Genomic DNA, 22,210 nt, shown 5'->3' on the forward strand with positions numbered 1-22,210 from the left:
GATTATGTCTCATATTGATAGCAGCAGATGTGGCCAGACTGCAATAGCTTTCAGAAACCTGAAGAAGTCCTATGTTCATCATGGTAAGATTTTAGGGGAAGAGTCAAGGAATACATGTTAATAAGCCATGTGGCACTGAGTTAATCACCTACTGAACTGCATCCTTTTTCTCCTATTAAAATCTCATGCTATCTCATTTCAGGCTTCTACAAGACTCCTTCCCATGGAAAACACAGACTTCCATATATAAAAGCAACCACCCTGCCTCTGTCTGCTATCTGTCTCCAATGAAGCAGGCTCACTCATCTGTTATGTTTATTGCCTATGGGTTTGGACTAATCCCACATTCCCTGAGGACTCAGAATTTTGTTAGGTGCAGGGAATACTTTTCCTGTGCTTAATCTCAGGACAGGAACAGAATGAACTATAAGAAAACTACAGAAGAGTTATGGATTTACTCTACCTGGTTATTATTCTGAAATATTTCCACACACAGAATCATTCTAGACTACACTGTAGATACACAGGATACTCTTTGCTATTTAATATTACATTTATTTGAGTTTTTACTGTGGGGAAATGTTATAAAATAACCAAAATTCAGTTAGTAATTTGCTAAACTATTAAAATATTTTTCTTTGTGACATAATATTTTTTAAGGATAAAGTGTTACAATACACAACAAGACACTGAAATTGCCTGTTTTCATTTAACAGCTTTGCTGATGATCTGAAGGAAAAGTCAAAGTAATTCTTTATTTAAATTTAATTAAATTTACAGATGACTGTAAATTAGGAGCTGCTAGGAAGGAAGGAGTTTGGAAGGAAGGAATTTTGAAGGAAGGAAGGAATTCAGAATGAAGGAATTTGGAATTTGGAATGAATTCAGAATTTGGAAGGAATTCAGAAGGAAGGAATTCAGAAGGAAGGAAAGAATTCAGAAAGAAAGACAGAAGGAATTTGGAAGGAAGGTGTAAGGAGCGGTCTGAAGGTGGGGAAATCCAAAACAGCAGCAGCTGTCACACCCATGGCGCCCCCCCCCCACCCCGGTTAGAGACACAGGCAATGGGGGAAGCAAGGGTACTCTCCAAGAGCAGCAGGGAAACTAAAATCTCCATTCCTCAGCAGTGGGTGGGGTGGGTAGAGGGTGGATTTTTATCCAACAGCTCACTAAGACAGAGGTGATTTATTGTTTACAGTTATTGTAGGACCTAAGCATGCTTCAGTGACTTTTGTGATTGATACTGGTGCACAGATTTCTGCATTGACTGAGACAGATGCACAGAGGTGAGGAGTCACTCCCTCAAGGAAAGGTTTCTATGTTTTGGATGCTTTGGGGTCAACAGAAGTTATACAGGTGGCCCTGTTAAAGCTGACTTTGCCAGGAGAAGAAAGCCTGGTAACCACAGTAATGGTAATTGGGCACATTCCAAGTAATTTACTGGGAATGGACATTCTTAAGGGAAGGCAGTGAGAGGATTCAGATGGGTTGTTGAGGAATTTTGAAACACCTCAGCTAACTATCAGCCTGCTTCAAACTGCACCCCCACTGCCACACAGCAAAATCACAAATGTGAAACACTACCCTCTGCCATTGTGAACAAAGGAAGGTATAAAACCAGTTATACAGGAATTGAGAGAGCAGGGAGTAGCGATTAATACTCATTCTCCTTTTAACTCTCCAGTTTGGCCAGTGAGAAACCTAACAGGAAGTGGTGGCTCACTGTGGATTTTTGCAGGCTACGTAACAACACTGACCCTTTGACTGCTACAGTCCCGAACCTGGCTGAGCTGATATAGCGATTCAGGAGAAAGCTCATCCAATAATGTCAACGATTGATGTCAAGGATATGTTCTTCATGGTACTTTTGCAACCAGAGGACAGGGGTCTTTTTCTGTTTATATGGGAGGGACAACAATTTACATTCACCTGTTTACCACAGGGGTTTAAACACAGTCCTACTTTGGCCCACCATGCTTTAGCTCATGAGCTGGAAAATATATCAAAAGCCGACAGCATAGCTGTCTATCAGTACATTGATGATCAGAATATAATCTCTCATTTGAAGAATTTGGGTTCGCAAGTGTGAAGCACAAGCCACTACTCCTGTCCACGTTTACACTGATACCTACGCTGTGTTTAAGGGATGTATTGAGCGGCACCCTTTCTGGGAGAAAAAGGGATGGGAAGTTAACAGAATTCCAGTGTGGCAAATGTAAAAATGGCAAGAAATCTTAAATATCGCTAGCCAAGGAAACTCTGAGGTGGGATGGGTGGCTTCTCATGAGGTTGATGGTGGTTCAGAAGGCAACTGGAATAACAGGGCTGATGAGTTAGCAAGTCTAACACCTGTGCAAAAGAGACAAATCACCAAGGACTGGGAATGCCTGATAGAGTGGTTGCATGCACACAGGAGCCAAGGATCTGTATTGTGAAGCCCATGCCCAAGGCTGGCCTGTCACCAAAGAAATGTGCAAAACTTGCATATCAGCCTGTGAACAGTCCTGTGCACGGCTTGAAAGACATCCCTTAGAGGATGACCCTCTGCATTTAAGAAAGGGTAAAGGTTTGTGGGAGGCCTGGCAAGTGGACTATATTGGCCCTGAAGATATTGGCCCCTTTAAGAGGTCAGGAGCTAAACATTTTGTGATGGTAGGGGTGGAAATAATATCAGGACTAGTCCAAGCAGAAGCTTTTAAAAGGGCTACAGGAGAAAACACTGTGAAAGCGCTGCAAGAACCGTTTGGAAATTATCCAAAGCCAGAAGAAATACAGTCTGATAATGGTTCTCACTTCATAGCCAGGCAAGACTGGGCAAGAAGCAAAGGAATTAAATGGAAATTTCACATCCCATATTATCCTCAAGTTAAGGGGATCGTAGTTAACCAACAGTCTCTTAAAGCGACTTCTGAAACCACATGAGGGTTATTGGGATACCTGCTTAGGGCAAGCAATAAAAGGTGTAAATGACAGATGGGGGGTAAAGGGATGCCCCCAAATCACTGCTTTCTTCCTAAAGGCTCCTACTTTGGTTCCCTCACTAAAGGGATCAGATGATTCTAAGAATCCATCTCATTTCCCAGGACAGCCTATTCTGGTGGAACTTTCCACCGTGGGAAGCATACCACTGGTACTAAAGACCCCACTTAATGCAAATGCATAGGTAGCCTCTGATGCCCTGAGCAAGGAGCATTGGATAAATACCCACTAGATAACTCCATCATTTTAATTTTGCCTCAGGGAGGCTAGCTCTGTTGTTTTTCTTTTGCAGGAGAACCCTGAAGGACCCTGAAAACTGCACAGATGGCACCTGAATGAAGAAGTGGAGGCCTAAATTCTAAAATGACAAATCCTCTAATTGGGCTGATGATTGGACTGGTAATATATTTCTGCATCTTACCTCTAACCTGCAACCAGAAGAATGCTGAATGGCCTTGGTCTGAGGCTACTGTCAGTTGCACTTACTCTCTAGGTCATTAGCCCAGGAACCATCTCCCAAACTTGGCTACAGTGTACCACCCACTCGAATGGGAGCTGGACAAAAATGATCATATTAGAATCCTGAATGGATTGGAGAAAGGATTAAGGTAGGATGCAGAAAAGTGGAAGGACCTCTCTATGAAAAAGTCTCCTCAATTACTACTATCGGAAATATTTTTAATCCAGATTTGACAACTGAATTTCACCCCAACATCACTGTCCTTCTACAGATTGGAACTGTGCTAAGCAAGAGCCCTTTATCATGTGTTGCCACCAAAAACATGTCGGTAACTACACCCTGGATCCAAGTACCTTCAATCTTGAAATCACCAAACTCTGTGGGAATGAGATAAGTAACTGTTGGTACAACTTCACTCTGACCAAGCCTGTCTCTGTGGTGTGTGATTGGCACATTAATCCACCTGATCAGTCCTAATATTCAAATTCAAAATAAATACCACAACTAAACCTTCAGTGAGGCTTGTTGCAGTAGTTACACACCATGGTGTTGATAGTCTGTTTACACTTACTAACAAAAGTTTTACCTTCTTTTATCAGTGGCATGGGGAGACAACATCGTGCTATGATGCTGACTGGTTACTGAATCCCACAATCAGTTATGGAATTGGACCACAAGGCAAAATGTTGTGGTGCAAAAATCAAAGCCAAGATTGCTGGCTAAATCCAACTGCTGTACAGAATTTCCACACGGTTGTGTGTGGTAAAAACAATAAAAGGTACTGGGGAAAACTCCAAATAGATGTGATAATACCCACCACCCAATGAACTGGTGTGCTCAGTCCAAAGATTTTCCAAATTGGACCGCATCTAATCAGAAATACGGGCCAACAACAAATGTTGTTCAATCAAGATGGTCCCTTAAATGAGTTGAGTTGCTGATGCAAATGATGTTTCAGAAATTCAACCAGCTTGCTCACCTTTCCTAAAAACATCCTACGAGGGATGGACAGCCTGGCTGAGGAAACAGGTCCCTCCTAAGAAACAAGTGCAGAGGGACCCAGCTGGTGGTCTGGGCACAGGATTAGAGTTCTAAATAGTATTGATTCAGAGGTATTGATGAACAAATTGGCTGCTACAACCAGTGATCTGGCTAAATTAAAACAGCCTCTGCAATCTTCCCTATTGGCTTTGGGAACTAAGCAGTGGCTGCTATCATATGTGTTACCAAAATGGTAAAAGATCATGAATCGATAGTAGATGTACTTGGTGTGATCCAAAATAACCTTTCTCTGGCTCTCAGTTGTATTACGGCTCAACTGTGGATGCAATCAGTAGCTGCCTCAATCATAACAGAAGGTGAAGAAGGCCCTTTTCCCACTGAAATTCAGATAAGAATTTGGGACAGTGCCACTGACTTCGAAAGGAAATTCCAGTCCTGGTGGACCTGCTGGTTTTGGCTGTCTGTTTTATGCTGCATTTTATTTAACCCTGTATTTCACTGTGCTTTTCCTGCAAATAGGCTAAGCAAAGGTAACCATGTACTGTATTATTAGATTAATTAAATTATTAGCTAAGGTAATTACACATTGTGCTTATGGTGCCACCATAAGCACCAGTGATTCCCAACATAGTTATAGGCTCTGACCCTTAATAATTTGATGGTATTATGGCGCACTCAGCTCCTGTGTCAACCAAGTCCCCGTACTTATGAAAGTTTTGAGTGCCAGGCCACTGAATGTATACATCATAATAGATTCTGTTATCTCCATTATCCGTTTCTACCTCCTGGAGAGAGGCAAGGCACCCCTAATTGTGGAGATTGCATCCACAAGTACAGTTGACACAGCGCATAGTGTTAGTGTTAGAATTGCTGCTTGAGCAATTAGAGTTGTTCAGGGAAACTGAGGAAGAGACAGCTACCCTTCTGGTATTGCTACCTTGGGCTCTGCCACTCTGCAGCTCCTGTAATCTCCTGAAAAGAGCAGAAGTTGGTTGACCATCCCACCTATCCATGTTTTCACCAAAATGATCACACAGAGTTATGCAAATACTCCCAGGTGATTGCCTCTGTTGTCTATTTTGGTTTGGCCTAGTTTGAAATTGCCTTCTAGGAGGACATCTTTTTCTGAGAGCTGAAACTGGTATCCATCTGGAAGAAGAGAAAGAATTGAGATCATCCCCCTTCGCCAATTTGGATATGCAGGATTTAAGTTCCTCCTTCAGCTCTTTCATGCAATTTTTTACCTCTCCAGACAGCATTTCAATGGCTGAGACCAAAGAAACGTGTGAGACTATCCTCCAATTGCCTCATTTGGGCAGTAAAATAGCCAACAGTAGGAGATGCTCCACCATAGTTTCTTGCCACAATTCTGCTTGCCAGAAGAGTAGCATACTTAGGAGGAGCAAGTTTAATGAGCTTCTTGGCAAGACCTGTTCCCACAGGAATTTCATCAGGATTCAGTGTACCATGATTTCCATAAATTATTTCTCTCACAGCAAACTCTCTCAAATGCTTGATTCCATCATCTATCATATTCCATTTCTGAGGGTTCCATGGGAGATCATCCCTAGAAGGATATCTCATTAGGACAGCCAATAGGAGGCATGCCCACAGAGAAACTTTACCAAGGCAACTGCCTAAATGCTTGTCAATTCCGGAATCTTTTACAAGAGTTCCAAGCTGAGCTGCTAACTTGTCACCTGTCACTAAAGCAGGAGCACTGTGTCATAGCATCTTCCCAACCAGCTCATTATTGTCTCAATGTGTATCCTAATATAATCTTTTCTTACATGCCTAATTTCCTGCCTGGGTGCATTAGCTGACTGTATATCATCCTTATCATCTTCATCATCATCATCCTCATCTTCCTTATCCTGCTGTCCCCCTGTTGAAAGCCTCTCTATGATCTCCTTAAGTTCAGAAGCATCTCCTTTAGTTCCTGATCTATTAGGATTCATACAGTGTCCTGCATCTTCATCATCCATTGATGACTTCACTAAATTTGCGAGATCTTTAGGATAAACTTTCTCTTTGTCATCACTATCATCCTGAGCAATATTCTTGGTTCAACTCCTGATCTGCATTTGAGAAGTCCCCTGAAAGGGGTCATCTGAGACTGGTTTGCTTTTCTTTCCCTTTGTCTTACATGGAGAGCTTGGACCTGGATCAGAAGGATCCTCATCCTCAGGCATCTTGTCCAACCAATTGTACTCGTGCTGCTTGGACTACAGAACATAATCATCTTACCAGCTAACACATCTTTTAGTTCAGAATAAGGAAGACTTCCAGAATGTAAATGCACTGACTGAAAGGAAAATTTAGGACTAAGTGATATAGTTTGAATGCAGTTAATCCGTATCTCCTCACATGCATAGCACATATATTGAAAAAAAAAAGTAATTTGAATTGAATACAAACTTCATGCTACATTTGGTAGATGCATAGTTGAAGGCTACGACCAGGAAATGACATTCAGAATGTTTATGAACTGACTATTTTTATTTATAGTTCTCTCTTAAAAATGCATCTTCAAATTTGCTTATTCACAGAGTAGTTCAGGTTGCCTTGAACACTTCCAATGACGAAACATTCACAACTTCTATGTGCAAAGTGTTTCAGGGTCTTAACACCTTTTGTTCAATATAAATCTCTTTCAGTTTGAAACAATCACCCCTTGCTCTGTCACTTACAGGTAAAACTGTCTTTCTTCATCCTTATTGTAAGTCTCCTTTATACACTAAAAGACTACAGTGAAGTCTTCCTGAAACCTTCTCATCTCTGAGCTGAAGAACCTCAACATTCTCAGGATTTCTTCGTGGCAGAGGCATTTTGTCTCTCTAATTATCTTCATGGCCCTCCTCTGGACCTATTGCAGTGGAACTATGTCTGTCTTGTACTGGGAACCCCAAAGCTAGGCACAGTACTCCAAGTGAAGTCTCACAAGTGTGGGTTAGAAGGGGAGAATCACCTTCTGCAACTTGCTGATCCAGGATGCAGTCCAGGATATGGTTGGCTTCCTGGCCTGTGAGCACATGTTGCAGCCTCATGCCCAATTTTTCATCCATTTTTTTCCCTGAAAATAGTGCGAGACCTTGCACTCGGCCCTGTTGAACTTCACGATGTTCACAATAAATTATTTTTAAAAGCAAACTGGATCTTAATGCATTTTTAAAAGCTCTTAAACAAGGTAAAAATCAATCTGCTTCTCAAGTAAAACAGAGAAACTATGTGCAGAAAACTATCAAGGAACACAAGTAGCTAACTGAAAAAGAAAAATATTTCTGCTCTTTTCAATTAGATTGAGATAAAAAGATAAAGCTACAACTCTATTTTACACACAAAAAGACCTAACTGTTTTTGAAACATTGTACTGACTATCAAATGATAAACCCAAATGAAATCCTACATGTAACTGCTTCTCTCAATATTAAAGTATTTTTACAATAGAGTTCTGCCATGATTTGAACTATTTTCATTACAAAATGATGGAGAAACGCACTCACCACCTGGAAATCAAATACTGGAAAATAAGATTACTCATAAATGCTTACTGAACCAACTGAAATTATCATATCTCCATCCTTATCCTGTGTTTCTAATTACGAAAAAAATGGAAGTATCTAAACAATAGCCTGTACTTAAAAATGAAAACTAAGAAACAATTCTTCAACCTCATCTTAATTAAATGGAGATGAAATGACTACGTTTTTCTGTGTATGTTCAAGTCCTCTTTATCACTTTTAATAACAATTTTTCATGCTTTAAGCCCATTAATTTCTGCTCTTTAAACAGAACAAACAACAATTGATATCTGGACACTAGAGCTCAAATAATCACTCTCAATTACGAAGCATTCCAAGCGTGACAAATTTTAACTTTGCATTTGCAAATACTAAACCACCATATCACACAGGAAAAATAGAAAACAAAGAGCAGATTAGTTGTTGCATGAGGACCACTAATGAAAGGCTAAAACATAAAATGTACATTCAGTTAGTGTGGCTACAACTTTTTTATAAGATAACTTTTTTTTTTATGTGGCATTACAATAATTTTAATAAGTCACTGAGCAGCCTTGAGTTTGATATTAACCGCAAGATTAAATTATCGTCACTACTGAAAAATCCACATGAAAATTTGAACAAAGACAATAAATAAAAATAATGAACAATAATATTCAAAGCCTTAAACTTTTAAAAAAATTAAAACCATTCTGCTCTTTAGTTCATTTTCTCTCTAGTTAATTTTTTTACCTCTTTTTTTATCTTAGAACCACTTTCAATTGATGAAGTTTTTGACAAAAAACAACTTTATTGTTCTTCCAAAAAATGAATAAAGTTTCTGCATAGTGCTGTATCTTCTTCCTGCTAAGAATTAAATTTTTTCATTCTAATCTACAAACTCTCAACATGAACTTCACCTATGACTAATTTGTCTCACCTGATCTATAAAAGGAGGGAACAAGGGCTCCCAAATTCCTTGTACAGATCATGCAGTCACATAGCAGGACCTTTAAGGCTACCTTTGCATACAGAAAGGCTTAAACTCCCCTGGGGTTCTGAGTGCTGAGCACTTGCTTACAAAGCACTAGACAGTTTGACTTTTCCCTTGCTAGCCTGTCATTCCCCTGTTTAGTTTATTTACAGCACAGCATCAAGAGTGTTGCACCTGCCAGCATGCCACAGGTTCAAACTACCCAGCAATCAATGCATGCTCTGTGCTTGTGGCAGGCAGCATTTCTAGTAAAATGTCTCCTCAGACATGCCCTGGGGTGGCCAGAAATCCTGGATAAAAGCTCAGACTCCTCAAAAATAAGATTGGTAAAGTATTACTGGAAATGCATGTTTTTACTCATTAACTGGTGTGTTTCATACAAGCAAGCAGTGTTCCTGAAGATACTATTTGATTCCTTGGTTGCACTTTAAAACTGTTTTGTTTTGTTCAGGCTAGGTTTACTAAAAATTTTGCTTCTGCCTTTAAGGAAAAGTGGTAGCTATCCCTGATAACTTCCTATGACAATCTATGAGAACAATAAACAAATGTTGTCAATGCTTTTAAAGATAAAATTGAGGGGTGGAAGTTTTTCCCTACTGTGTAACCCAGGTTGCATCCACTGGCAAGTCTATGGCCCTAACAAAACAGATTAGATTACAGCTCTGAAATACATTCTCTGAATCACTATTAGATTTGTAAATATACATGAAGGAATTGATTTAGGGACCAGAACTCCAGACACTGTCTTACTGATAGAAGGAGATGCTTTAACCCTGATGGGTGGTAAACCCTAGGAACAGAGTGCAGCTGTGTAGAAAGGAAAACACAGATAGGGTAAGTCCTAGTGGTCACTGTGACCTGTGGGGATTACGCAGTTACCTGATAACAAGAACAAAGCAAAAGCTAGGATAGAGGAATGTAGAATTATGGAATCCTTTATCTCTTGCCTGAGGCTTGCCTAAGCCTTGGAAAAATATATGTGTTCACCTGCTACTTTCTCTCGGTAGCCAATCATGAATTTACAACTGTTGCTTGGACATACTAATGACCAATTACAAGCTGCCTTCTGATATTATGTTAACCTATATAAAGAAAAAGCTTTCTACAATAAACTGACACCTTGCTTGCATCAAGCAGCGTCCCGTCTCTCACACTGCGGCATATACACTTATGACAAGCTCTAAACGCTGCCAGTACATCTTTCAGAGATATACTAAAGCTACATTATCATTCAGGGTTAAAAAAAAAAAAAACAAAACAAAACAAAAAAGGAGTGTGGATAGGTAGGGATAGCATTTCTCCAAAAATAACTGTTTCTCTAATTATTTCTATTTTGAGAGCATCACACTGTCATTTAGTACTTTTCAGTAATTGCAATTACCAATTAAGACATATCTCTCTCTCTCTCTATATATATATATGTACAAAGACCAAAATAAAGAGCATATATATATATATATATGCTCTTTTTTTGTCTTTATATATACACACACACACATACATAAATATATATTTATATAATGACATTTACATGAGTAATAATGCTGTATGATTTATAAATTTATTTATAAATAGGTTTGGAGTTCATCTCATTAGAATAGCATTCCCAGAGATAAACCTACTTCTTGACCTTCATGATTGCCGCTGAACAATTCATTGTTGATAAAAACCTAAGAGAAATGCCACTTCAATAACAGTACTCATCAGAATAGTGTATGAAACAAGCTGATTATGCCAATGAAGCGGAACACAGAGTACCTACAACTAGTCCTAGAATGCTAAGTTCAAGTCATCAATATCACAAATGGATACTTGTTCTTCATAGTTTTCTCTAAAGTGGATTACCATGTTTATGTCTCGTATTTCAGCCATATCATTGTAGCAAGACATATACTGTGATATTTTGAGAGAAAAAATACACTGAAATTAAGTACACTCCCCTTGATACACATGCATCGTGGCAGAGGAAACTGAAGAAAAAACAACAAAAAGGAATGACAGGAACAGAAGAAATAAGGCACCCTAAGAGCATAATTCCTAATAATCTGTATTTTAGAGGAAACAGTCCAGACAATTAATATTTTAATATTCAGAGCTCTATTTTTTTTTCCTTTTATCATCTGATAAACTGGTGGATTTTTCTGAAACACGCTTCAAACATAACTTGTTTGTTGGCCGTGCAAGCATCTGTACATTTCAGACAGGATACACACCTCACAGACTGCTTCTTGAACGATTCATTGTGACTGCATGAATTATGCTCTTTATAATGGAAATTGTTATGGAAAAAAATCATTATTAACTTACATTAATAGGAACAAACTACACAGATCAAATAATGTATGGCTTATTTTTTCCCAAAGGAACAAAACTGTTTTGAACTAGATGAGCAAAAATAATCTCCTTTCAGAAAAACCATAGATATTTAAACAGCTAGCATTTCCAACAATGAAAATTACAACAGTGAAAACAAGTTCCTTACCTATGTATACAATTTTTAGATTCCAGATATGCCATACCAGAAGCAGCATCTAATGAAAATTTCACCAACTGTTTGGTTTTGAGCTCGTCCTTCTTTTTTCTTAAAAAGGACAAGAAATCACCTCCTAGGAAAACAGACAGAAGGACAGTAAGACACAAATGCACATTTATCTCCCATTGGGGTGCAAGACTAAACAAAATGCAGCTATTAGCTGTCCTCCTCAACTCTTCAGTTTGAGTCAAATTCACCTTTCAAAATGAAGTTTCCTTAAATTCTCTTAAATACTAGGTGCTTTAAAGTGAAAACTACACAGCATGTTTTTGATATAACTAAAATCTTCACCACTGTACAGACTTACATGAAAATTGTTGTAAAAAAAATTATTTGTAATAAACATACTTCTCTAATCACAAAACGGCCATTGTAGGAGTTTATAAAACTGTGAATAAAGAAGTTACCTCCTATTAGTTACATGAGAGTAACTTATTTGTAATTGATCATTTGCATTAGTGTTTCTTAAATTCTGTACTAATATGTTCAGAGAGATAACAAAGTGCCTTAATCTTGTGCATATTTGACACTGGCAATTGAAGAAAAACAGTAATTACTGTGACTTCACAGTATTCTGCACTGGAGAAACAGTATCTGTGTCCTCTTGTCTGAGGACTGGGTCAGCATGAAAGATTTCCCAAAAAATGGAATTTGTATTTGCAAGGAAAAGTTTGTGAAAAACTAATTCAGGACAAAGATAAGCAGGAGAGACTTTATACAAACACTGGTGTGTCATGCTCTGATTGACATAATTGTATGAAAGACTTTTCTAAAATATATTTTGTTTTTCTAGGCAAAGACAGAAAATCATAGTGGAGAATTCCATATCATACTATTTATTTGCTAGAGTGTAGCCAGCCATTGCTCCAGTCTTTGTTTCTTTTTCCTTTGCACCTAAACTGACTACAGTGACTCTTTTGCAAGTAATGCACTGTTACACAATTTTATATATTGCCTTTCTCAGTACTGTGAAAAGACATTACATATGAATAGTTTCATATGGGGTTTTATTAGGTCATTTCTGCTTGTATTTCATACTGCAAGAAAGAATATATTTTAAAAAAAGGTCCTATGAAATGTAACTATATTGCACTTCAGATATTAAACTGGAATATACCTAAAATGGATTAGCGCCTTAACTGCCAACTACTTTATTTATTCATTTTGCCTATAATCAGGTTTCTTTTAGAAGAAACAATCTGAATATAATGACTTTATAAGCTGTCCCTTAATGAAAACTTCCAGAAACCAAACACCTGATAGGCAAAACCTACTTTTTCCATTTAGTTGGATTCCTTTTTTTGTAAACATAGTAAACAACAGGAAAGTCAGAAATACTCTGCTTTTGCAAAATCATATAATATTTAAAGTTGACAGGGACCTCTGGAAATCCTCTGGTCCAAACCCTTGCTCAAATATGGTCACCTAGAAATGGTTGTCCAGCAACATGCCCAGGCAGGTTTTGAAAGTTTTCCAGAGAAAGAGGCTCCGCAAACTCTCTGGGAAGGCTGTTTCAATGCTCTGGCACCCTCAAAGAATTTTCCTTGTAAGTTCAAATGAAACCTCCTGTATCCTAGTTTGTATTTGTTGCCCCTTGTACTATCACTGGCCATCACTTAAAAGGGCTCAGCCCAGTCCTGATGACCTCCACCCCTTAGATATTTATACATGTTGATAAGGTACCCTCTCAGTCTTCTCTTTTCCAGGCTAAAAAGCCCCCTGTGTCTCAGCCTCTCCTTGTAACTTCCCTAATCATTCCTGTGGCCCTTGTTAAAACTCTCTCAGTAGTTCCCTGGCCCTCTTGAACTGGGGAGCTCAGACCTGGGCACAATATGGCAGATGTAGCCTCACTGAGGCAGCAAGGCAGGAGCACATGCTGGACACACTCTTATTAATGCACCTCAGAATACTGTCATCCTTCTTAGCTGCAAGGGCACATGGCACATCTTGGTGGCCCTTCCTGGGATTCTCTCCAGTGTACCCAAGTCTCTCTTGTACTGGGGAGCCCAGCACTCGACTCCAGGTGTAGCCCTCCTGTGCTGAGAGCAGTGAAAGGACCACCTCCTTTGATCTGCTGGCAACACTTCGAACACAGCCCGTGATATCATTTACCTTCTCTGCAGCAACAATATGTTGCTGGCATATGTTCAACTTGGTGTCCACTGGGACTCCCAGGGCCTTTTATGAAAGCTGCTTTCTAGCCTGTACTAGTTCCTGGGGTTGTTCCTCCAGGTACAAGACTCTGCACTTAACTTTGTTGAACTGTGTGAGGTTTCTGTCAGCCCATTTCTCCAGCATGTCCAGTTCCCTCCTGATGGCAGCAGCACAAGCCTTAGGTGTATTGGCTGCTCTCCTCAGTTTTGTGTTATTAGCAAACTTGCTGAGGGTGTGTCCTGGAAGAGGCATTAATGAACCAGCTAAACCTGTTTGGCCACTGTCCTTTCTCCTCCCTCCCCATTGCAGGGTCCAGGTTTGAGGTCGAAGAGCCAATAGGCAGGCACTGTTGAGGCAGCCTGGGGTGGGGTGTGTGGTGAAAGAAGCCTATGCCCAAGGCTATATCCTTAAAGTGGTGGGACATGGCCTACATGTTCAGCTGGAACCCCCTCTCCCCTCTGGAGTGTGGGGGGGAAGGCTGGGCACCACTCTGAATAGACCATCTCCTGGGTCATTTGGGACAATGGCACTCCGACCACATGCCCATTGCCCTTTGTTCACAAGTTATGTTCACATTATATATATAGGTGAAACATCATTTCATTGGTCAATTGCTCTGTTTTACAAGGATGCTCACTGGGCCAGTGTCCGTGCAGCAAATGTTAAATAGGGGTTGTTTCGGTAAACTCGTGTTCCGTGTTCCATGCCCGGTATCCGTGTTCGGTGCTCCGTGTTAATACCCGCGCCTGTTCCCGTCTGCGTGCCCGTGTTTGCCTCGTGCCTTCTGCCGCCGAGAGATCCGCCTTGCCCGGGACTCGAACCAGCACCGTTCGAGTGCATTGCCACAAATCGCCGCTTCTGCCCAGAGGACTGGCATCCTCCTCAGCCGATCTCCGTAAGATCGCGGAAAGGATCGCCCCAGCCTCGCAGAGGAGCCGCTTTTGGCCATATCCTGGCGACCGCAGCAACGAAGGTTTTCCCCTGGAGCGGCAAGCTTGTTTACACAGTGCAATGGCGAACTGACTTGCAAAGCCTCCGGGAATCACCGGTAATCTTCCAGGACCCTTTGTTCCGAGGGAAGCCCTACCACGTGGCACAGCACCACGCGGTCGGCGACATTTGTATCACATTATTACGATACATCCGTGCTACGATTTCCGGGACTATAAAACAGTATCAAGAAAAGAACCTCGAGAACTTTCGTCGATTAGTGAGTAAACTGAACATTTCTTCATAGAGTTTCTGCGGCAGTTTATGCAAACTGCCTGTTTGTGGGCTTGCCGATTCCCGACAAGCACTCACACCCCCCCCCCCCACCTCACTCCAATTTAGTTTCACTTTCTAAACATATAGACTTCCTCAAACTATTCAAAGTGCCTGTATATATACATTCTGCAGAGTTGATTCTTTCTGACTGAATACCAGAACCTGTAAATACAAATTGTATATCACTTGTAATATAGTGTTAAGAAATATTTATTAAACCTTTATAAATATCTCCACCGCTTATTCTCGGCGAAAATTTACACTTCATAACAGGGTGGAAGCTGGACCCCGTGCCTCACGTTTCACATAGACAACTGCACGTGTCAGAGGCTAGTCGAGAAGGTGTGTACAGTTTGCCTGCCATACAGCACTTTGAACTGATTGGCGATATATGAAAAGGTAATCTGCCATTGGGCCGTTCAGTTTTCAAAAAGGGAATTTATAGGGGATGATTTGAGAGCCCACACCCTGTTCATTAACGGGATTCAAGGCAGAGACAAGCACCCACTTTGTGCTTGTCTTCAGGGTGATTACCTGCTATTGTCCTAGTAGCGGCGTGTTGGGTCCTGGGCCACACCACAGCAGCATGCTCTCTTTCTCTTCCTCACTTCTTCCAATTTTGGGATTTGTTTTTGGATTATCCCTCCCCTTCAGATTAAAAGTTGCAGCTCCATGTATCTCTTCATTCAGCAAAGGTTTTGATGACTAGAAGCTCAGCGGTTCGTTGAGTAACTAAAGCTAATTTACTTGGTTATTTTTGAAGTTCACAGACTGTTTTTTTGTAGCTTAACTCCACAGTGAAGCCGAGGGCATCTGTCCTACCTCCTGAGGCAGTAATGCTGTTTGTTTCCACGTTATAAGAGTTTTCAGTTTGTTCCTCTGTATTCTAAGTTTCTGATTTTTCTAGACTGTTATTCCATTGTTCGTTAGCATCCTATTGTGTGTACTCAACCTATCATCGACCGGGCAAACGAACCTGGATAAAATTAGCTTGGAAAAAGTTTTTTATATCAAATAAATCATATTTATATTTTATCAGATTTCCAGCTTATAAATTTGATCAAAAACAGTATCAGGGTACACTCTTCCTCATCATCCAGATCATTAATTAAGGTAAGAAATCGTATTGGACCCAGCCTTGACTCAGGATCACAGCACATTAGCGGTTGTAGGGGACCTCCAAAGATCATTGAGTCCAACCCCCCTGCCAGAGCAGGACCATAGAATCTAATGCAGGTCGCACAGGAATGCATTCAGACGGGTCCTGAAACTCCCCTTCCCCCTAGAGAAGGAGACTCCAAAACCTCTCTGGGGAGCCTGTTCCAGTGCTCCATGACCCTCACAGTAAAGAAGTTCCTCCTCACGTTGAGGTGGAACCTCCTGTGCTGTAGTTTATATCCATTACCCCTTGTCCTATCACAGGGTGCAACAGAGAAGAGCCTGTCTTGCATCCTAGCTGCACAGTGGCCCTTAACTTGTCCTGTTTGTTGCTCAAGCTGCGTGCATTAGCATAGAGGCACTTCAGCTGGGCTGGCCGTGGCACCCTCTTAAGTGAATCCCCCTTCATTCCCTTGGGGTGTCCCAGTGCTTCGTCCTTGGCTTGCCTCAGGGCAACAAATTGAGAGCCCTTGCCAGTACTCTATCCCTCTGCCTCTGGTGGGGTGCCTGTTTGTCACAGGCAAGCATGAGATTAACAACCTCTTCCCCCTTTGAAACTAGTTTAAAGCCCTGTCAATGAGCCCTGCTAACTTCTGCCTTATAATCCTTTTCCACCTCTGGGACAGTTCATACCATTGGTTGCTTGCAGTTCTGGTACCCAAACCCCTGTCAATGACACCAGTCCTGGAGCCATGAATAAACCTGTTGGCTCTTCCTAAATGTTCCCTCATCCACTGCTGATGTCAGAGAGACGGAAGAGAACACAACTCAAGCTCCTGATCCCTTTAGTAGTTGCCCCAGGGTCCTAAAGTCTCTTTTAACTGATTGCGAGCCTCTCGCTCCTGCATTGTCACTACCCACCTGAAAAACCAGAAGTGGGTAATAGACTGAGGACTCACAAGGAAGGGAAGTTTAGCTACGGCATCCTTTATCCGGGCACCAGGGAGAGAGCAGACCTCTCTATGAAGTGGGTTTGGTCTGCATATTGGGCCCTTCACTCCTCTCAGCAGGTAGTCACCTACAACAACAACCCTTTGATTTTTCTTTTTGGAGTCAGTTTTTGCGGCTGGCCTGAGGCAAGTTTGCCTTGGTGGCACTTCTGGCCCTTGTGGCATTTTTGGCTTTTGTAAGCCCTTGTCCTTGCTCACAACCAGTTCCTCCTGCCTCATACCTGTTCTGCAAGGGCACTGTGGGTGGTGCAACCAGTGGATTGTGTAACCAGTTCCTAAACCATCTCACTGTCTGTTCATCTATCCCACACTTCCTGAGCTTACTCACAAGGATGCTATGGGAGACAGTGTCAAAAGCCTTACTAAGGTCAAAGCAGACTACATCCACTGGTTTCCTTGCATCTACCTGTTTAGTTACGTCATCATAGAAGGCTATCAGATTAGTCAAGCATGACTTCCCCTTGGTAAATCCATGCTGACTACTCCTGATCCTCTTTTTCTTTTCCAAATGCCTAGCGATGACCTCCAGAATGAGTCACTCCATCATTTCTCCAGGGATGGAGGAGAGGCTTACTGATCTGTAGTTTGCTGGAACCACTCTTTCTTGCCTTTTTTGAAGACTGGAGTGACATTGGTTTTCCACCAGCCCTCAGGCACCTCTCCTGTCTGCCATAATTTTGCAAAAATGATAGAGAGTGGTAGAGAGACAACATTAGCCAGCTCTCTCAACACTCTTGGGTGCAATGTACTCCTGGAGTACACTGCTAGTTATATTCTGACTCCAATTAAACAAATAAATAGAACTATCTGATACATTTTTTCCTGAGTGACAAAATCCCAGCAATTTAAAAAAACAGTGTGGGCAACAGCAAAATGACATCACACTCTATTTTTCAACTAGTAGGGTTAACAAACTGTTTGTATAAACCACAAAATCGGAAGCTATGGATCGTCTGAGGCTCTGTGGCCTTACAGTATCTGAAGTGGGCCTACAAGAAAGCTGGTGAGGGACTTTTTAGGGTGTTAGATAATGACAGGACTAGGGGAAATGAAAAAAAAATGGTAGATTCAGATTCGATGTTAGGAAGAAGTTTTTCACCATGAGGGTGGTGAGATGCTGGAACAGGTTGCCTAGGAGAGGTGGTAGAAGCCTCATCCCTGGAGGTTTTTAAGGCCAGGCTGGATGTGGCTCTGATCTAGTGTGAGGTGTCCCTGCCCATGGCAGGGGGGTTGGAACTAGATGATCCTTGAGGTCCCTTCCAACCCTAACAATTCTATGCTTCTATGATCCAGGTATTTATACGGATCATCTAGGTGAGCAAGCATCCTAAGCACACCCACAGTGCTGCTGCCATGCACAGAGACGATGATGCCCTTTACTCCTAGGCTAGGTAACACACAGATAGAAGAGTAAGACTTGACTCTAAAGCCACTTTAATATAAACCTTTACAAAAGACAGACTATGTTACACTAAATATTACATCTGCAAAGTCTAACAAGGTGATTGTTGGGATACTGAATTTCAAATTCTAATGAAATCTTAAAAGAGCAGAATAGAATTGCAAACTGAAGAGGGTATCAATCACACTTCCTTTACTCTGAGAAGTTACTGAAATGATCTGGTAACCAGCAAAAAAAGGATATTGACAGAAAGGAGAAAGTTAAACACTGTGTACTAATACTGTCATCTCAGTGTCAGAAATGTGTGTCATTTCATACACATATAAACAGAACTAGGATATTGAAAATGTGAAAAACATTGACAATGATCAGAAATCTTGCCTTATATTTAAAAGGGATCAAATATAATAGTGTGAAGCCATTAACTCTACCACATTAACTACTTATTCCCAATCAGCATCAAAGAGGGGGGGGAAGAAGGGAATGAGAGAGGGAGGGAGAGAAGAAAGAAGAGTGGGAGGGAAGAAGGGAGGGAGGAAAGAAGGGAGGAAGGAAGGGAGGGAGGGAGGGAGGAAGGAAAGGAGGGAGAAAGGGAGGGAGGGAAGAAGGAGGAAAGGAAGGAACTCAGAAGGAACTCGGAACTAGGAAGGAAGGAAGGAACTCGGAAGGAACTAGGAAGGAAGGAAGGAACTCGGAAGGAACTCGGAAGGAAGGAACTCGGAAGGAAGGAACTCGGAAGGAAGGAAGGAACTAGGAAGCAAGGAAGGAACTAGGAAGCAAGGAAGAAACTAGGAAGGAACTTGGAAGGAAGGAACTCGGAAGGCAGGAACTCGGAAGGAAGGAAGGAACTCGGAAGGAAGGAACTCGGAAGGAAGGAACTCGGAAGGAAGGAACTCGGAAGGAAGGGAGGAACTAGGAAGCAAGGAAGGAACTAGGAAGCAAGGAAGGAACTAGGAAGGAACTTGGAAGGAAGGAACTCGGAAGGCAGGAACTAGGAAGGAAGGAAGGAACTCGGAAGGAAGGAGGGAACTGGGAAGGAAGGAAGGAACTCAGAAGGAACTCGGAAGGAAGGAAGGAACTCAGAAGGAATGAAGGAACTCGGAAGGAAGGAACTAGGAAGGAAGGGAGGAAGGAAGGGAGGAAGGAAGGAACTCGGAAGGAAGGAACTCAGAAGGAAGGAAGGAACTAGGAAGGAAGGAACTAGGAAGGAACTCGGAAGGAAGGAACTCGGAAGGAAGGAAGGAACTCGGAAGGAAGGAATTAGGAAGGAAGGAACTCGGAAGGAAGGAAGGAACTCGGAAGGAAGGAACTTGGAAGGAAGGAACGAAGGAACTCGGAAGGAAGGAACTCGGAAGGAAGGAAGGAACTCGGAAGGAAGGAAGGAAGGAAGGAAGGAAGGAAGGAAGGAAGGAAGGAAGGAAGGAAGGAAGGAAGGGAGGAAGGAAGGAAGGAAGGGAGGAAGGAAGGAAGGAAGGAAGGAAGGAAGGAAGGAAGGAAGGAAGGAAGGAAGGAAGGAAGGAAGGAAGGAAGGAAGGAAGGAAGGAAGGAAGGAAGGAAGGAAGGAAGGAAGGAACTCGGAAGGAAGGAAAGAAGGAAAGAAGGAATTTGGAAGGAAGGAACTCAGAAGGAAGGAAGGAACTCGGAAGGAAGGAACTCGGAAGGAAGGAAGGAACTTGGAAGGAAGGAACACGGAAGGAAGGAAGGAACTAGGAAGGAAGGAAGGAACTCGGAAGGAAGGAACTCGGAAGGAAGGCAGGAGTTCAGAAGGAAGGAACTTGGAAAGAAGGAAGGAACTCTGAAGTAAGGAACTTGGAAAGAAGAATGGAAGGAACTCCAAAGGAAGACAGGAACTCGCAAGGAATGAAGGAAGGAAGGGAGGGAGGGAGGAAGGAAGGAAGGGGCTCGGAAGAAATTAAGGGGTTCTGTGTATGTGTATATGCATCTGTAGCACAAGAAGGCAGCAATGGGAGGTTCATGAGAAAGACAAGGGGTTGTATTTCTTTGAAGTATAGGTATACGGTAGGTAGATGGCTTTAGCAACAGCTAATTATTAAGACAATGAAGTTGTTTGACTACAGAAAAATAACAGCCAGTCACAATCACTGCTAAAAATCTGCACCTTATCTCTAATTTGAATTTATCTACAATTGGAATGACTTTTGTTTGTTTGTTTGCTTCATTGATTTTTGACAGCAAACAGTAAGTATTCAGGATGTGGCTGCAGGATAGGACACAGATCTGAAATGTGCTAGCAAAAGTCAGCTGATAACAATGTACAGTAAAACAAATGGGGCAGATCATGTAAACTTTATTTAGTTTTAAGTGATCTCTAATAGAAAAGCAATTGGAAAACAAACAAACAAACAAAAAATAGAGATCTCACTGCCTTCAGAAGCAGGAAATGGGGAAAAAAAATCACCATGCAGAGCAGAAAACACAGCAGCTGAATCACATAATGTGAAACAAGAAGTTCACAAATTTTTCAGTATTGATTATCATTCCAGGCTTGTATATGAAATCAGATGCACCTTATAGACTGCAAGGGTTCACCTTAAGCTCAGTACTTCAGCTACTCCTAGTGTTAGCTCTCCTTTATTAAAGATGGTAATTCAGTTATCAGAAAAGTTATGATAATGTGTATATTATACATCATATCAACCAACAAATTATACCTACCTCAGTCTCAGCACTAAGACTTCAGTATAAATAAAGCTTGTTAACTTCAGTGCAACAAATAGCAGAAATATATGGAGTTGTGATTTGGCGCTATACCCTGAACTGTTACTACATAGATAAAATAAGAGTAATTCCACAAAAACCAGTTAAGATTTAAAAGGTTGCATGAGCTCTACCTCAGCACCAGCTATAACGGATCTGTAGGTTTTTCCCCACTTTATGCCATGCAGCCATCTTCTCCAATAGAGACCACGAAGAGGGCCTGATAGGTTAGGCAGAATACTTGGCTTTATTTGCAATTGGTTCTCGTCTAACACACTCTGTAGAAGTAAAAAGTGCTGCGATACACAGAAAGGCACAAAAGAATCATCTATATTTCAGAAGAGATGGACCAAAGAAGCCAAGCTGGACCAAAGAAAGCTGCAGGTAGGATAGCATGAACAGGGTGCAGAGGTAGCCTCAGAGCCAGGGTTAAGAATGGGGTTATAGACACTACAGAAATGACTATGCTCTTTCTGAACAAGCCTGGGAGCCCCTGTAGCTGAAATAAAGCAGTACTGCACCTGAGAAAATAAAATCGGTCACTGAATTGTTTGTGTGAATGCACATGCAATCTGCAGCCCAAAAGCTTCAATACAAATCTGAACAGGTTACCTTATCCAATTGCAAAGATGGATGTTACGACCTTGCTGAACTCCACCTTCAAAGCTACCTAGCTATGTCTAGATACAAGCTAAACATATGTACTTGGAACCTAACTCAGACAACCTTCCCATGCTATTAGATTCCTGGATGTTTTCACAGTATGTACAAGTATAACTCCATTTTTTTTCAGATACAAGCGTTCAGCAAATTGACTGTAATGTATGCAGCATGAGCTTAAACAAAACAAGGAACACAAAATTCATATCCATTTTAGTAGGGGGTTCATTTTTTCAAGTATATATCCATTACAAATAGGAATTCTGTGGTGGTACCAGAAATGCACACTGGTATTCCAGAGGATTGACCACAACACACTTAAGAGTGAAAAATGTCCAGAAATTCCCACTGGGGACAGATTGTAGGAATCACACTAAGAGAAGATTACTCATACAATATGGCCACAGAAAAGATTTGGAGACTTGAAACTGATT

The 22,210-nt window shown here is 41.3% G+C and overlaps 1 protein-coding gene across 1 annotated transcript in view; it reads right to left on the minus strand.

The window, feature by feature from the left end:
• FER (FER tyrosine kinase) overlaps positions 1-22,210 on the minus strand; it is a 161,963-nt gene that overhangs the window by 17,541 nt on the left and 122,212 nt on the right. Inside the window, exon 18 of the mRNA XM_054398079.1 lies at positions 11,418-11,541. Within this exon, the coding sequence (XP_054254054.1) occupies positions 11,418-11,541 (124 nt within the window). The remainder of the gene's footprint in view (positions 1-11,417; positions 11,542-22,210) is intronic.

Source organism: Indicator indicator, chromosome Z (genome assembly GCF_027791375.1).
Source record: "Indicator indicator isolate 239-I01 chromosome Z, UM_Iind_1.1, whole genome shotgun sequence".
NCBI lineage: Eukaryota > Metazoa > Chordata > Aves > Piciformes > Indicatoridae > Indicator > Indicator indicator.